At 39.7% G+C, this 18,180-nt stretch overlaps 1 protein-coding gene across 2 annotated transcripts; it reads right to left on the reverse strand.

Moving 5' to 3' along the window:
• Positions 1 to 827: 827 nt before the first annotated feature.
• Positions 828 to 16,263, reverse strand: SEC61A2 (SEC61 translocon subunit alpha 2). 2 transcript variants are annotated; one of them, XM_084513745.1, is made up of 12 exons: positions 16,147 to 16,263; positions 15,002 to 15,069; positions 11,070 to 11,135; positions 9,306 to 9,384; positions 6,620 to 6,751; positions 6,364 to 6,473; positions 5,608 to 5,761; positions 4,517 to 4,677; positions 3,268 to 3,465; positions 2,854 to 3,045; positions 2,623 to 2,699; positions 828 to 1,933 (listed from the first exon to the last, which is right to left on the reverse strand). In XM_084513745.1, exons 1-12 carry the CDS (start codon positions 16,151 to 16,153, stop codon positions 1,747 to 1,749), a joined length of 1,431 nt encoding a protein of 476 aa, XP_084369871.1. In that variant the 5' UTR covers positions 16,154 to 16,263; the 3' UTR covers positions 828 to 1,746. The 2 variants fall into 2 exon arrangements, with proteins under 2 accessions (XP_084369871.1, XP_084369872.1); XM_084513746.1 differs by lacking the exon at positions 16,147 to 16,263 and adding an exon at positions 15,793 to 15,811.
• Between the last annotated feature and the right edge of the window lie 1,917 nt (positions 16,264 to 18,180).

Genomic DNA, 18,180 nt, shown 5'->3' on the forward strand with positions numbered 1-18,180 from the left:
CAGCAGCTGCACAAGGACACACCGTGCACACTCCAATGACAGCGTTTGAAAGACAGTTTCAGGCACTTTTATGATTTAGACCTGAAGCCCAGATTCCTACTTCCAGCCCTAATCAAACTACGTGGAAAGAGAAAATTGGTTAATTTGATCCAGGCACTGTTTAATTAAGAAAATACAGACTCTGATGACAGTAACAAAATATCAGCTGGTGCAAACTAAAACAGTGTTTGGCCCCAATAAGTAGCGCTGCTTAATGTTTGGCTTCCATACACACCCTGAGATCTGCTAGGCTGTGCTTTCTCCAATTCCCTCATGCATCTGCATAAGGAGGTGACAGTTTATTTCAAGCTAATCACTTCTAGGTAAATCTGCCAAAAAACACCTCTTCAGTGCACAGTCACCTGCTTCTAATTATCTAAACAACCACCACAACTTAAAGGTTAGGGCCTAAAAGTCATCATAAGCCTATGATGATATCAGTCTTGCCTCTGAAACACATTTGGATGAGCATGCAGAAATAAGGAAGACTTTCCTAACTTAGAAATGAAGTAGAAACCTTCCTTAAGGTTCTACCTTCCAAAACAACTCCACAAAGTTACGTACAAGTGTGAAAGACAAAAGAAATCAAAATGGAAAATCAAAGGGGGAAAAAAAAAGTGATTAAGATTTTTTTTTCAGCATCCTTTATTATATTCTAGAGAAGAAAAAGGGTAAACAGGAAAAAAAAAAGGAGGCCTTACAGACCTACCTCCCTAACAAAGCCTGTTGGAAATTACTAAGAACTGCACATGAATTATGTATCTTGCACAGAAAAGAGACAGGAGAGAGCTTAATTAAATAAGTTTATTGTCTAACGTTTACACTTGTTACATTGCCGCTGCAAAGGGCGACAACATAAATAAATTTTCAGCAGGAACTCCACGTTCCCCCCCCCTTTCCCTTCTATGAACACTGCTTTAGGAACCAGGCCTTGCTCTTTAGACTCACGAAAGCAAAGTGGACATGAAGTTTCAGTGGCACAGTTTTCACAAGTACATGTTTCAAACAAAACTCTACCGGGCTGACTTGCCAGCGTGACAGCAGCTACCCCGCTGTCTCACGGGAAACCCAGGGCAAGAAACAGCAGTGCCCTGGTTCTCGTGATGCAGCAAATCCACCACCAAACCAGTGCACAGGTGAGATGAGTATCAGTCTCTGGTAAAAACATTTGCTCGCCCACCCTTAGAGCTAAAGGAAAGGTGCCTGGGTGGAGACACCACAAAGGAATAAGGAGTGCTGAGGTCAGTGATGGGGAAATGCAAGTTAAAAAAGTATAAAAATTAAGGTAAAATACAGGCTACAAACCAATTTCATTAAGAATACTGACACGTGGCAATCTGAATGGAGATCTTTTTTTTTCCTATTAAGGACTGGGAAATAAATTTAACATTTTAATACTGTGCAAAAATGTTTACCAACATCGAGCTGATACATTTTACCATCTCACTGTAGTGTTTCAACAGCAAGGTAGATGAATTGGTTTCCAGCATTACAGGCAACACTAGATATACTTAAACAAGATAATGTAAACTTTATTCTTAAGGCAGCTGGTACTGATGCTGCACACAGGCATGGCTCGATGCCCGTTACGGTAACGGGACAGGGAGCACTTTAAAACAAGTAAAAAGAAAAGAGCGTTATTGGACTAAGTGACGCATGTTGTCAAAATACTTTCCCTTTCACACAAACCATGAAATGTTTGGACATCTAGAAAAATAACGCGCCTACTCCCCCAACTTCAGCTTGTTCTTTTACAAATATTTCAAAGTACTGATAAATAATGGTGACTGCAAGCAGAATGCCAGTGCCCGACCCAATGGCTCCTAGGAAGTCAGCTAAAACCGAAAGTGCACCGATGCACAACCCACCAAACGCAGCTGCTGTCGGGATGTACCTGGAACAAAGGAAAGGATTTATCATGACATGTTTTCCTACAGGGGTTCTAGCAAAACATCTCCTACTAAAAAAAAAAACAAGAATATTTAGGGACGAGTTTAGCATTGCAATTGCAACTCTGCCATTACATCTTACGATCTTCTAAATCATATTTGCACAGCGTAGGAACTAAAATAAATATTCACTGACAGGAAAGCTGCGTAAGTAATTGACCACTGGCAAAGCTTTTTAGTTAACAGGGTAACTTTTTCTCATTATATGAATACTTTGTAACCTCCACAGGACTGAAACCAAGGACTTAAACATGCAGGGAGGAACCCGCCTTGCAATCCACACCTGCACGCTTCGCTTACTGCATCAAGTACCACTTCTGTAGCATCATCTTAGTTCAGAAATGGTAAATTAAACACCTGGGAAAATCAAGGTTTCTCCCTTTTAAAAAACATAGAAGAGATTCAACCCAAATTCCCTCCTTACTCTGCTTACACAAAAGACGCTACGGGTTAATCTCTCACCTACTGCTGTATACATCTTTTGCATTACTGGGACAGCTGACTGGGAAGGATCTTGACATTTGTACTGGAAACAATCCCGGATTTTTCCAAGCATATCTGCTCTAGCTGACACTTCCCCAGCACTTGTGCCCACCCAGCAGAGCAGCACAGCTGGAGGTCAGCATTTCCTCACCTGTTAAGCTCGTGAACCATTGAAGTGTCCCTGTGGCCTCTCATCACCATTTGCTGCTCTTTGAGTTGCTTGGCAACCTGCGGAAACATGGTTTTATGAACCTGCTGCAGCATTTCACAGTCATCTGGTGTTTAGTCAGAGCAATAACCGATCAGTTAGGAGCTGGTCGGTTCTAAATTAGAGGCAGTGTTTGAAAATACAATCATTAGGCACGTTTAGCAGAACACCTACGTCTTTTGCCGATGAACCAGACACCTCAATCCAAGTCTTGGAGAAGAATGCACAGGATCCCAACATAAAAATTATATAAACTATGACATGGACGGGATCCTCAAATATTGCACCCATGGATTCTGGAGGGGACAAGTAGTAGCACAGGCCACCAACGGGGTAAGAACGAGCAGGGCCACCGCCACTGACATCCTGTGAGAGGGGAAGAAAAGAAGCAATTAGTTCTCCCAGACCTCACCTTCCTATCCTGTGTTTACAGAGGAATTCCTCTTCTAAGTTTAAAACAGCTTTTCCCTACAAATGTTAGGAAATAAGCATTCCAGTTTTCTGCTGGTTAAATATCCAAATCTCACCATGAAGTAATATAGATATATATTTATATATAATAATTATTTTAAGTGATAAAATACTTACTGCCCACTGTCCTAATAAGTTCACCAAGAAGTTGCCACTAAAACGAACAGACAACATCTGGGAAATAACATAGAGGTTTGAAACTAAGGCAGACTGCAGAATGATGGGAATGTTGGAGGTATAAAAGAGCTTGATAGGGTAGCTGCTGTACTGCCCACGATACCGTGCAGACTTGATAGGTAAATCAACACGAAAGCCCTGCAAGAAAGAATACAAATGCATCGAGTTTATTTCTAAGATAAAAATTATTCCTAGTGTGCCTAAAAGCTATCCCTGAAGATATCTGCTAGATAAACAAGGAGTGCAAACTCGAGGACAGTAAAGCCCAAAGGCTTTCAGCTGCAGCCTGCGTTACAGATTTTAGGGATTTGTAAGTGTTACTGCTTGGTCGCGTTACATTCTTTTTATATAAACATTCTCTCTTCAATGCTAAGTAACATTCCTCTAAAACTCACTTACTTTATAAAATATGGTTTGATAAAACCCTTTAATGGCTTTTAACTTAATTGGTGAGTACCAGGAGACTTACATTTGCAAGCCCAGACCTCTCTTTTCTGGGGTGGGCTCCTATCTCAGTAGGCCCCAAAAAGCCACATTAATTTGAAAACCACAGAATTCAAGGTTTTTTTGCCAGCACTCACTCTCAACAGCTTGAAAAACATCACGTTTTGGACACACCACAAAACCAAACCAAACCAAAAAAACCCTATGGGTCTACTTTAGTATCCATTTTAGCAAATACTCATGTTTAAAAATAAACAGCTAAGTATTTCAAGAAAATCTTGGGGAAGTGGGAGTGCAGGGGAGAACACGACGCAATAAGCTATCTATTAATTACACAGTCATTTCCTGAACAAATCTGTATCATGCATGCCCCAAAGAAGCAAGGTTCTCTAGCTGTGGCCAAAAGCATTACTTTTTACCTCAACTATGAATATCATGTGCATTTCTTGTATGATACAAGCACTGCACAAGTACTCTAATAGGCTGTATGGCGTCCAACAGAATGTGAAATCACATCACTGCCTGCGTACAGGTATAAAATTTAACAGCTGCACTGTCACAGAGGCACGGTACAGTACTGAAGTATCACTATTCAAATAAAAAGAATTCCTTACTCAAAGCTAAGATAACTCAGTTATTGTCGTTTTGCTTTTTTTTTTTCCCCCCAGCGACTGCACTCTCTGGAGTCCAAGCACTTCAACCTATGCAGTTTCACAGAGCGACTATGAGAAATTTCTTATTTTACCTGAAAATATATGACAACAGCAAACACAAATACTGTAGCAATCAGATTCATGAGATTGGGCAAATTCTGTCTGTAAAAAGCCTCCCGCAAAGCACGGACTTTGTCAGTTCGCGTAGCCAGAAGGTGAAATAAAGCAATCACAGCACCCTCAAACTCCGTTCCTACAAAAAGCAAAAAAACAAAAGAAGTTTTGAACTGTACATTTAAAACAGATTTTAAAAAATCTTCACAGCTTTCCTCAGGGAATTTTAAAAGTGATATGTCTAAAATCAGATTCAATAGGACATAAATCCTGTTACAAGAAATGTATCACAATACAGTGTTCTAATTCACAGAAGGGAGAATAAGCAAGATTATTCTTGGTTTAAAAAAAAAAAAAAAGTATCACACAAAAGAATCTTTTTTTTCTTCTTTTTTCTTTCTTTCCTGGGGGTAGGATGGGTAGGATGAGGATTGGAAAGAAGAAATAATAAAAGAGGAGAAAAAAATAGCTTTAGAAAAGCAGTAATAAACCACGGCAGAGAGAAATATTGGAAGTCTGGTGAAAATGAGAGCTAACTAAAATCCTGGCTCAGAATTTCAGATAATTAACTAGATTTCATTAATCTAATTAACTTCCTGATGCAAACACAGGATGTATCCTGACTTGGTATTTCCAGAGTCTCTGGACAACCAGATATTGGCTGAGGAACAAACAGATGGCAGTCTCTGAAGACTCAAACAAGCTTTAAGTAATTTGGAGGCAATAACTGTAACAGTAACCTATAGCCACAAACAACAGTTGGATCAAAAACATCTGCCCTGAACATAAAGAATTTAATCTCTTGTCTATTTCTACAGACTAAATTACGCTAAAACAAGGTTATTGCAATTTGGAAATCTAAAATCTTCAGTCAAGGGGCTACAGCTCCCATCTTAACTAGTGGGATTCAAATCAGGAAAAGAAAACTTGCAGGTAATTAATCTTCTTGCAAGTCAGATAACATTCTTATCTTCAATGTTTGACTATTTTAGAAGCTACAGCTGATAAAGTATATATATAGTATAATGTGTTTCAGTGGATATATAGCTAGTTGTAATAGCACCCATACCTCTGCCAGTGTTGATGGTAGTGGGACTAAAAGCCTTCCAGACAATGGTTTCACAAATATTGGTAGCAATAAATAGGGAAATACCGGACCCCAACCCGTAGCCTTTCTGTAGCAACTCGTCTAACAGCAGCACAATCAAGCCAGCAACAAACAGCTGTGGGAAAAGAAACAAAACTGAGCAGAAACAAGAATAAATCAAGTTAGGAATTACATATTAATTACTTGCTTCTGTTATTTTCATCATGCTGGAAAGTGATCTTTAAGGGTTTTTTTTTAACCTAAATACCATTCATGCAGTATTTCTGCCCTCTCACGTACACACCTGCACATCTCACCTGGCAATAATCTCTGTGACTTTTCAACATTGACGCAAGCAAACAGACTACTCAGAAATTTTTTCTTCAATAAAGTATTTAAGTCTGAGAATCTACTGATTTGCTCTAAAGGATAGTGAAAGTTGAATCTTTACTCCTCTGTGGTACTGCACAGCAGCTGCTGCTTTCAAAGTCTACTAATTTCTACGTTTGGAATCAAGCAGCCACTCCTTATCTGAAACATTTATGATATTAATTATCCTGACTTTCTCCCCCTTGATGGAAGATAAAGGAACTTCTCATATACAGACAGCAGATATGAAGGATGATGCTTCCTGGTATTAAAAATAAATAAAAGGCAGACAGACATTGAAAGATTTTTTCTTCCAGCCATACTGCATCTAACCAGTTTAAGTTACACACAAAATAGCTCATTACAAACCTGAATTATTATAAGAAGACAAATCCCAGCACCCATTTCAGCAGGATCTCCATACATCCCCGTCATAACATAGACGATGGCTTGCCCAATGGTAATAATCATCCCAAATACTAGAACAGGAAAGAAAGCAAATCCTTTAAAAAAAATAAAAATATCTCCTAGATTCACTTATCGAAGTCTCACATCTAGTATCACTTATGCAGACTGCTTTACAAATAAAATGATGTTCATTAATTTTAATCAGAGCAGCACTCACATTTCTGAGCCCCATTGAACAAGGCTCTGTCCTTTGGCGTATCACCAACTTCAATGATCTTTGCTCCAGCTAACAGCTGCATGATCAAACCAGATGTCACGATTGGGGAGATACCCAACTCCATCAGCGTACCTGACCAGGAAGAAAACCCAATTATATTACTATTTAAACATCTCTCCTAAAGGATTTTTCACTTTTATATATCAGGCCTGTTGAAAGACTTCTGACCTATAGGGAACATTTGACTTCTGACCTATAGGGAATGTTTCTCATAATCCTTCAAATGTATATTCCAGTACAGACATAACCAAAACAAACACCGTCATCTTTCCACAGAAGAAGGGTGCTGTGTTAAAAATCTGCAAGTTTGAAGGCAGCATGACAAACCTATGCAGCTTTTCACCTTAAATATCTTTATGAAACCATGTGAATGCTGCAGGTCCACACTGAAGCTTAGCAGGTTACAGAGCTAGCTTTCTGGCATGTCATATCAAGGAACCTTTCACCAGAAACCATATTCTCCTTGGTTGTTTATTCAGTCACTGCTTCAAATGTCACTTTTTGCAGAAGTTTAATTGGGAAGACAACAAGAAAGATGATGCAGATCTGTACAGCCCGACAACAGCACTCTCAGATCTACTAACTCTAGTTAAGAGCACAGAAGTTTAGGACTAAACCAGTTCTTAAAAGAACAAACACATCATTACGATGTTCCACGCCGCCACCTCACCTACTGGTGCAAGGTATCAACGTTCAACTCCAGACAACTCAAACAGGAAAATACAACTTTGTAAAACACTAATTCTGCAACACATAGGTTTACGTTCCAGAAAATCTGCCTGTTTTCCCCCCAGCCACTTCATTTGGTGTAATAAAAACTGAGGCATCATAACATTGCTTACACCCTCAGTGCCACACACACAATAACTGACCTACCACCATGTACTTGAATTCAGATATATTCTCAGCAAGGTCTTGTTTAACTACTGATATCTGCTGGAATTATATTACTTTGTGCTATGGGAGCAGAACTGAAGATACTCAAAGCAATTAAACTCAGGAAAATAACCCACCTTTTGCCTGTAAAATGTACTCTCTTGCCTATTCAAGAAACATCTTCCATATCACCTTTTTAGAACAAGAGTATTACAAAGACACCATTTTTGAAATTTAATTTATCCTTCAGTTCATACCAGAAAATCTTCTCCAGTATGAAAATGCTGAAAGTTTATTAAAAAAAAAAAAATAGTAAAGCTGAAAACCTGGATGAAAATTAAGAAACAAACTACCAAGTGCTGAATCTTCCCACATTTCTCAAACTAGAACGTTAAATCTAAGGAGAAAAAAAGTTTGGATAAGGACAAACTTTACGAGTTTAATATTGAATTAAGCCAGACAAAATTACTTCTGAACTATATTTTACACGAACAGTGAAAGCATATAAATAAAGCATGTTTTTTCTGACATTGTCATAATATCCACCGGAGAGATTAAAAGGAGAATCAATCAGCTCACAGTTTTTCATAATTCTGTATATTTAAGTGCAATTCTGCTCTTGCTTGTAGCACGGTAGCGTTCCATCATAAAACTACCAGAAAATTATTAATGAAAAAAAGTGTTTAGCTACTAGAGACTTGCAAAGTCTCAATAAGAATCAGTGACAGGGGATGCATGGTCTGTAAGGTCAGGAGGAAGGTCAAAGGAAGTAGGAACAGTATATTCATAGCTGATCAGACTAGAAGCTCATCCATTCTCACATCCCACCTCTGAAAAGGGCCCTTTCTCTAGGGGATGTATCAAGCTCTATTTCTCTTTTCCCATGCATATATTAGGAATTTGCTCTGGCAACTTCTGCTACTAATTGTTGTAGCATGTTGCTTAAAAATACCACGGGCTGCCCCTTCTCTTTTACACTAAGAGAGAAAAGTGCCTCTCCACACCTTATCAACTTTTTTATTAGAGATCAAGATCTTAATAACGATTTGGGAAAATTAGGATGTCAAAGCCTTTAGCCTTTTACCTCGCATCCTCCAAAGACATCTAGTCAGTTGCCTTAAGTGAAAATTAACTTTCCCACTCCTGTTTTTGTTGCCTTCACAGTCTCTCTAGTCCTTTCTCAGCCAGTTATCATTCTGTTTGGGTAGCGACCTCATTTGTAGTCACACTTGCCAGGTCCTACATTTTAGATTTCTCACATTAGTTTAAATCTTTTATGTATTTGTTTGGGCTTAGTTTGTCTGTTCTACAATAAATTACTTTGGGTTTACTAAACTATAAGCCTAATCATCTCTGCCCTTAGCTTTCCAGCCTATCAAATCACCCATAATGATTTATAATCACCCAAGGCGTTACGAGGCAAAACTGATTTGCACGCATAAGGTCTTTTCTTTCTTACCTGCAGGGGGAAAGACTTGGTGTTCCATACTTTTATCAGGAAAAGGCTTTGAAACAGAATCATCCCAAAAGTTGGGAGTCAAAATGAATCTCATTTACACATCAGAGGGGACCCCATTCCAAAGATGTATGTCTCAGGTATCAGTCAGTTATTCTGCGTGAAGAACCTTACAAAGTGTTTCCACTCAACATCTGGGTTCTACGAAATTTAACATCCACCCATTTTCTTCCCCAGTCTGTTTATACCGACAAAAAAAAAAAAAAAAACAGAGAAAAGAAATAATCTACTAACCCCTGTTTGACGCAAGAATGACTCGCATCCAATAGAAAGGATCTGCAGAATCTGATGACATGATTCCAAACAACGGTATCTGTCAGAGCACACAGCAGCATTAAACACATACACAAAGAAAGCTTCCATTAACCCAAGAATCTGAACTTGTAATGACTCAACTCTTACACTCTTTAATATATTTCTTTTTTTTTTTTTTCTTCAATTAAACCAGAATGTACAATAACAGAGATCCTGAGACCATCTATTTTAATCCTCTAACTGGGGTATGACTCAGAGGACTATGCTATGGAACCGTCTAAGACCCCTTCTGCAGGAAAAAAAAACAGAACTCCCTAGAAAAAAAATGTCAGTGCACATAAGCTAGATTAGTAAAGGTGAAGATGCAAATGGCTGTCTTAGGCAGTTATGGAGTACTACAGCCCAGGTGGAGCAGGGAAAGGGGAAAAAAATAATAATAAGATAAATACGTTAGATACCATGAATGATTAACAAAATGGAGGGGAAAAAAAAACTACGTGATATTCCATTTCTTCTTTCAGCAAAACAATGGAACACACTGTAGCCAAACTTCTTTGAGAATACAGAAGAAAGGAAGGTCGTTGCTGTTTTTTGTTATTATTTTTTAAACAGCCCTAAACAAAATTTATTTTCAGTACAAATTAAAGATCAAGCGTAAATTACAACATAAATATCCTCCTCCATCAAGTTTAAATATTCAAATTCTACAGCTGGGAATATGTTTTTAAAATACCCTATATGAAACTGTCAAAGTTAGCCATGTTTATAGAAAAAAATCTTAATTACGTATCTATTTAGCAGCTAGGAAGCACAGATAAACTACATATTCTTCTATCTCCAGTATCCTTCCTGCCTAGTCCACCCAAAAAGTAGATAGGTATGAGAGCTGGGGTTTAGCCTTTCAACAGCCCTTCAGTGTTGTAAACATCCAAGTTATAAACTACTGCTACAGAGCCTGACCGGGATAGGCAAGTTCAAGATAATAAATAAATAAAGTATAACCTAAAAATTCTAGGCCTGAAGATATCTGGTTCATTCTAAATGATCTAAGAGGCCTAAAAGTTCTAAAAAATAAAATAAATCAAGTAATGCATGGATTTTCTGCAATATGTATTCTTTAACAAACAAAGCTATCTGTTCATAACCCTAGTGCAGGTTTCTAAGAACTCCTGCATTTATAAATATTAAGAATCATGTAAATGTTTACAAAGACCCTGGGGGAGGGAGGTTAGCTAACATCTTCAACAATATATTCAAAAACTCAAGTTCTAAATGTCAACTGAAACACCTCAGAAAAACATTTCCCTGCAATCTTTACAACTCATTAGTTTGTTCAAAAGGAATCAGGTAAAAACAGTCACTCCTGTTTCATTTTCAAACTTGTTACTGCTAAAATTTAAATTTAGCTATGAACAAACAGTAAAGGATTCATAAACTTGCTGCTTAGGTTACTCAATGAATAATTATCTCTGCTGTTTACCCTGTAGCCAGTATCAGTATTGCATAGGACATTTCACTTTTAAAAAGTATTTCAGATTAAATAGAAAGCATTAGCTTCATAGAAATGAATAATAAAGACTATTTCTGAAATAGTCTTATTCATTTAAATGAACTTTAAATACTTAACCACAAAAAGACAGAACTGAAACTGACAGGTCAACATGAACAGAGAACAGCTCACATTTTTAGCATTCTACACACAGAATATCTCCTTTCTGAAACGCAGAAAATATCAACACCTACCTGGCAGCATACTAAGAAAATGAAGAGTGTGATAGCTGTCCATAACACCTTCTCTCTGAACTGGATCTGCAGAACAGATTGGGGACAGAGATTATTGTGCTTGTTGTAGTCAGAATTTTCACTCCACCACCACATCAGTGCTGATCATCATTCAGAGTTAGATGTGAAGACGTTGAGCCAGATGGCGTCATTTCTCATCAGAAATTATTTTTAATATGATTTCAGAGTTTTTAGAGACAGTCACGGGCTTCTGTGTAGTCAAAGAAAGCTTATATGGGATCTGGCAGACAGTGTGCCTGGTATTTGGTGAGCAGAACATGTTTTATATATAGTATCCTAATACAGGGGGTATTTACAGAAAAGCAGCAGCTTGGCTAAAAACACGAACATACCAGAACAAACATGAAAGATTAATTAAAAAAAAAAAAAAAAAAAAAACTTATCCACAGTGATTTTATCTCTAGGTTTCAACAGATTGGAGGCACAGTTTTGTAAAGCTGAGAATTAAGTGATTAAAAACCAGAAGAACCATTAGTTTTGGACAGGAATTCAAACCATTCAGAAGGCAGCTCGTCAGAAGGTGTCACAGGAAGCTTAAATTAACCATTGCGATCACAGACACAGAGTACAACGCGACTTTAAAGGATCTTTTTCCCCTCTGAACTGTTTCTATCCATGCAGATTAGGTATAATTTTAAAAGATTGTCAGATTAATGATCATTGGTCACTAACATATTGAGGAGATTCTCATGGCCACAACTTTGAGGCAGAACACTGTAACTACTGCCAGGAGCAAGAAGAGAAGAATCACAAGGTTTCCATTTGAACCAGAGATTTTCTCAAAGCCTGAGAGAGAAAGAAAGCATTTGCAGAGACCAGGAGAGAGCTGAGATGCAGCGTTATGTTCAAATCCCCACCTCTCCTCCATGGACTGCAAACCCTGGGAGAAGTGTGTTCTCTGCAGACAAGAGCACAGCAGCTACTAAAACGAGACATGAACTAACATACGAGACAGACACAGCAGAAGTAAGAGATTTCTGCCTCCAACCACTGAATCTGCCTGTAGAGAAGTAACAAGAGAAAGGATTAGTGCCTAGTTTTATAGGCCCTGCGCACCCACAAACAAGAAGCTACAGACTGAGGCAGCCGTGCAGCTTCTCAAACAAAAACTCAGAAATAATCCGTATCTTTGTAAGTGAAGACATGCACTTACTTTGAAGCAAAATAATTCCAGTAATTTAATATATTTACTGATCCAGACTCATTGCTAAAAGAGGCCAGATGCTAAAAATACACACAGTACAAAGTTAAAAAAAGAAAAATAGTGACAGCAGCAAATAAATCCAGTGTCTTGTGTTAGATTTTATGCAGCGCTGACCCACTTTACTAAGTGCTGTTTGAATTTTATACTTTAGCTTTTAAGTACAGACTTTTAAAACAAGAAAAACGAGCAGCACTATCTCTGCAGCCCAAACTTAGCTTCTGGGGTATCAGTCTCTTAAGCTGTGTAACTGCCCGGGCTCTCACTTTAACTATGGTGAACATGAGCATTAGAGAAATTCTGCAAGATTCAAATCACAGTTCATTCACAAGGAACAGTCTCTGTGATTCAAAAAGAAAAAAAAAAAAAAAGAAAAAGAAGGCATCTGAATCTGCATGCCAAGAACAGCAAAATACCAACTGGTACCAAAATATTCCAGCCACAAATGATAACAAGCACAAAAAGAGTACATTTCATCATCTGATCAGATTCAACTGGACATTTTATTCCTTCGACATTTTTCTCACTTACAACCTGTGAAAATAAAGGGACTTGAGCATCATCATCTTGGTGTTCTGAACACTGTGTTCTACATCTTTGAAAAAAATCTGTGCATATCAGGGTAATACGAACAAATGCTACTAACTACAAAAAGCAGCACTTGCTTCTGGTAACCAGCTTGGCCTAACAACAAAAGCAACACTCCCCAGTGACAGCAACAGCCCACTTCCTGCCTCAAAAATAATGGAAAAATAGTTCAACGGGAGCACATCTGAATCAAAACTTCATCTTCACTGGACAATCAATACAAGCTAAGAGAAGAGGGTTTTTTTTTTTTTTTTTTTGAATCTTCATTTCTTGTCCTGGCCTTAACCAATCCACTAAAATCATTGCTAATTATGTTTGCCCGTAAGAGATAGCAAGCAAAAAATAAATAAAAAAGAATTAAGAGTTATACAGAGTGACCTAGGCCACTTAACAGACTAGACACGAGCAAGGAACATAATGTAAAATGCTCAAATGACTCTTCAGTCTAGGAACGACGTTCCCAAGTATATTTTTCACTTCAAATCTGTACAAAGCTGGCAACTGAGAATCATTGCCTAGACAGTGACCTAGATAGTGAAAGAGACAAAGTGACCCAAGCAGCAAGGACAGGAATTTCAGCACCTCCCTGGGCATCCTTCATCAGCTGATGGAGGACATGGACAAATAAAGTCTCTCTTCCTCTCTGGCACAGAGAAGGGTAGGAGAAAGCAGCCAAGAGAAAAATCACAACTGTTGCTGAGCTTTACAGAAACTGCAGTATCTGTAGATTTATCTTAGCTTCCTCTTCTCATCTACTTCGTTAGAAAAAATGGGACAGGCAGATATAACCAACCCATCAAAGATATGCCCTAAACCAGCACGAGAAGACTGCACAAAGGTTCACTGCTGCAGAAACAAAGCACTCATACTTTCTACGCAAAGCAGTTGCATCCTGATCTGAGCACAAGGTCTGGATCTGGAAACTCCTGCTCTAAAGATGCCTTTATCTGATTGATATCACTTGTTTGGAGGCCTGTCCTGAGAGGGAAAGATGTTGGGAATCAGCAAGGAATGACAGACAGGGTGAAGAGATGGAGTAAATCCCAATCTTCCTAAAAATCAGTCCCAAAGGGGGATAATTGGCAGTTTTTATCACATCATTTCCATCCAATCCAGCATATTCAGCTATGGTGATGGGAACCAACATCTCTTCATCCAGTCCTAAGCCTCAGGAATCTCTCATCAGTGTAAGAGGATTCTCCGTGATGGTATCATACTTGCAGCTATGTATTTTCTTTTAAAAATGAAAATCAACATTTAGCTTACCTAACATTCACTGGCATGAACATCCCATCAATTTGCTGCTCTAATTAGAACCTTTGTCACCTAGGCAATACCTGAGTGTTTGAGTATGAGAAGTAAAAAAAACATTTTTTTTTTTTGACGGGGCCGTTCTTTCTGATCCTTCTGATCTGCAGAAATTAATTTTGATCTAGAAAATAGGCAGAGAAGTGGGTTTTAGGGCTATGGGAATAGGTAGATGAGCTGTAATGGAACTCAGTTTATTAGTTTCAAAACAAAGAGAAGTGTCACATCCAGTAGGTGAACAGGGAGCAATTATGTGAACTTTATCACAGATCACTTTCCCACCTCATCAAAGGGAAATGGTTATTGGAGTAGGAAACATTTTGTTTTGTAGAAAAGGAAGTACTAAATACAAGGTTCCTGAATTCCAGCACAGGCCTTTTAAAAGTAATACCTTAGCCAACTCAAAGCCTAGAAGTGTCACCAGGACTTAAAGCCAATACCAACAGTGTTATCCACAGGAAAAAAAGCTTCAAAACTCTGGTTTGGTATATTAACGTAGATCCCATCATAGGGAGCTGAAAGTAATAAAGTTAGTCTAGAGATAAGACATGAAACAAAATGAGTTAATACAATTACCAAGTGGAACAACTTATCAGAAGGCAGTTAAGATTTTATCATTCTGTTAATCTTTCACCTTAACATGGATTTCCTCTCCTCCAAAGAACCTGTCCTACTTTAGGGCCCACTGTCTGTGTTAGTATTGTAGTGTGGACTCGAATGGCACAACAGTCTTATCTATGAACCAATACAAATAAAAACATGATGTGGCACTCACCTTTCTTTCCGGCTTCTGGATTTCAGGTAAAACCGCACAGAAGGGCTTAATAACTTCCAGGAATTTAACTGGTACAGAAAAACACACCGAAAAAAGAATAAGAGGGAAAGAAAAAAAAAAGAGTGAGAACAATTTATAAGGCAATTATTTCATCAACACGCACTCTAATTCGATGTCTGAAAAATAACTCCCTTTTCTTGAAGCTGTTGAAAAATGGGTATATATGTGGAAGAGAATCCTTTTTTAACACAGATTTGGCCCATCCTCTACTCCTCTAATCATCTGAGGGGAGAAGTAACACTGGATATAGCACAAGAAGTGAACTAAATTATATTCTATTTCAAAATAAATGGAATATATTCCATATATATATAAATGGAATATATGTATTGGTCTGTGCCTGTTAAACACAGCAGCAAAGGATGCTAAAGAGTCCCTACCCAGAGACCAGTACCTTGTGGTTTACATGTGCATGTAGGTGGGAGAAAAGAAAAAAAATCACTCAAATATTTTTAGAAATCGTAACTTAAATCACTGCAACACCTATTCTGACCAGAACTTTGTGGGATTTTCCTTTAACTTTTGGTCCATCTCTGCTCACAACTTCTCCTTTAAAAACACAGAAAAGCTCAACAGTTTGAGCTCTCCTTCTGGAAAAAGAAAATAAATAAAAAAATAAAAAATAAATCCAGAATGTACAAAGGTGGGCAATTTCCCTGCCAAAACCTGCAGGGTATCGCCAGCCCCCCCCCCCCCATACACACGCATTTTGGATCTCCACCAAAACCCACCAGCGGGCTCCCCTTCCACCAAACCGCACTCGTTACGCTGCGGAGCGAGGTTAGGCAGCTTTTTGGGTCGAAATCCCGTGATTTATGCTCACTTTCCCGGCTGGGCCACGCTTCTCCTTCACCCCCCTCACCGCTCATCCCACAGCCTGGCTTCACGCCCCACGGCGCGCCGGGGGGGGGGGGGGGGGGGGGGCATAAAAACCCACCCTAAAAAAATCTCCGACCACCCTCGCCCTGTCGGTAGGTGCTACCGACGCCCCCCTTCGTCCTGCCCTGACCCCCCCGGGCCATGTTCTCCCCTCAGGGGGGACAGCGAGGAGGATCCCCGCGGCCGCCCCCAGCCCCGCTACTCACTGCCCATGGCGGCGGCGGGGCCGGCGCTGCCTCAGCCGCTGTCACCGCCGCTCGCCCTCCCTCAGCCGCCGCCGTGACGTGAGGCCGGGCGCAGGGCTCCTCCCTGCTGGCATGGCGGCAGCCGCTCCTCCTCCTTCTCCTCCTTTTTCTCCTCCTCCTCTCTCAGGAGCCAGGGGAAGGGGAGCGAAGCCTCTTCAGGTCCCGCTGGCGGCCGGGCTGAGGCGGCGGCGCCTTACGGCTGCCCCTCGCCGCCCGCCCCTTGAGGCGAGGAAGCTCCGGCGCTCGTTAATTATTGCTAATTATCCTAAGTTTTGGGATTGCTTTCCTCAGTGGCATGTTTACTAGGTCAAAGCAGTGCCCAACTGGTAAACGCAGCGGTTTGTTTTCTGAAGTGAGAGGCTGCTGCTTGCAGCCCAGCCTGGCTGCATCTGTCTGCCGGGTTATTAAAAAGAAATAAAGATTAGCGGTGTGTGTTCCTTTCTGTGTCTTACTGGTGTCCCCAGTCAACCACATCCCAGTTTGATAAAATCATGGGTATGTCCCAGTTTAATAATATTACAGGTACATTGGTAAACTGACCCTGAAATATGAGAATATCTGGAGTGGGAATGGGTATCACAGAAACCAGTATCAAATCCTTCTAAGGAGCTTTCTGTTACAGCAGGTGATGGTCTATAAAATGATGTTTATTAGAATTTATTGCAGGATTTATGTGTGATTTAAAGCATAAGTATTCATCATTAATTGGCCTTGTGTCTTACTTGTAGATGTCTGGGTTAATAGCTGAGCTCCAGGTAGCTTCTTGCAGTTAACCTGTGTTCAGATTTTTAGCCATGCTGACGCAGTCCTTAAATTACAGGTCCTCACTCACAGCAAACCTCCATACCTGTAAGTTGCTGGTCCCTGTTTTGATGATTGATAAAAGATCCAGGAGGTTTCCCCAATCTGTACTAACACAGATACACCACTGCAAGTATGCTGAAGAAATATCACGGCATCATCAACAACGGGTTACCAGTGACTGAGGTTTAAAAAAAAATGCAAATTTGTTTTCTTTGCTTGTTCCAAATGAATACTTCTGGGGTGTTCAAAATTGTAAGCCTTCAAATTTCAGACTACATTTATTTCAAATCTAAAATAACATCACTTACTAAAATATTTATTGTATTTATTTTCCTGATGTTTCTTCTTCTGTAACTGAGTTACCGCTGTCTTTAATGAAATGCTCGACCTAACATCTCTTTCCTTTGATGTCTTTTCTTCCAGTCTTGCAATTCCACCTGACAATCCTGAGCATGTGTCCTTGACTTGCACATTTCATCTTGCATGCTACAAGGTGCAAGTGCTGTAATACTTCCTCTCTTTCTAGTCAGTTGTTTGTTTGTTTTTTACTATCTAACAGCACATGAAGATTCATTTCTACTTTTTAAATGACCCAAAAGTTCTCATGTGGGTCCTACTGGGTCGTACTCTGTTACCCACTCACCCAACTTTCATTGTGTTTCATCTGGCACTTTCCTGAGCACAAACAGAAAACTCACTCCCATTGTCAGTCAGCACCCCCATCTGGCGCTTTCACAATTTCTCTTTTCTGAAATACTTTCAAATTGGGTAAATTCACAAGTGTATCACCACAGAAGCAGTAAAGGTGATCTCCATCAGACGTAAGCCCAAACGCCTCCTTCTCTGCCCAGGATTTTGTATAGAACTGGGTACCCAGCCTGAACACAGGGGCACTGAGGGCCTCTAAAGGCAACGAGTCCCAGCCTTGCAAAAGCAAACCAGCATTCGTGCAGGGTGAGCCAAGTCTGCACGCAGAGGCACGTAGAAGGAAAACAGCTTTGTGTGCATCCAAAAGCAGTGGGGGAAACGGTGTTAACATCTAACTCAGCAAGGGCTTTGTCTTGCTCCTTGTAGCTGTTGGCCATCACAAGAGAGCAGCATTTTGCAGACAAATCTGCATCAGCGACACCAAGAGAGCAGTGCCAAAGCTCTCTCTTCCTTACCCCAGCATCCCTGGGTGGCTACATGGCA

This window comes from Aythya ferina, assembly GCF_964211825.1.
Source record: "Aythya ferina genome assembly, chromosome: 1".
Classification (NCBI taxonomy): domain Eukaryota; kingdom Metazoa; phylum Chordata; class Aves; order Anseriformes; family Anatidae; genus Aythya; species Aythya ferina.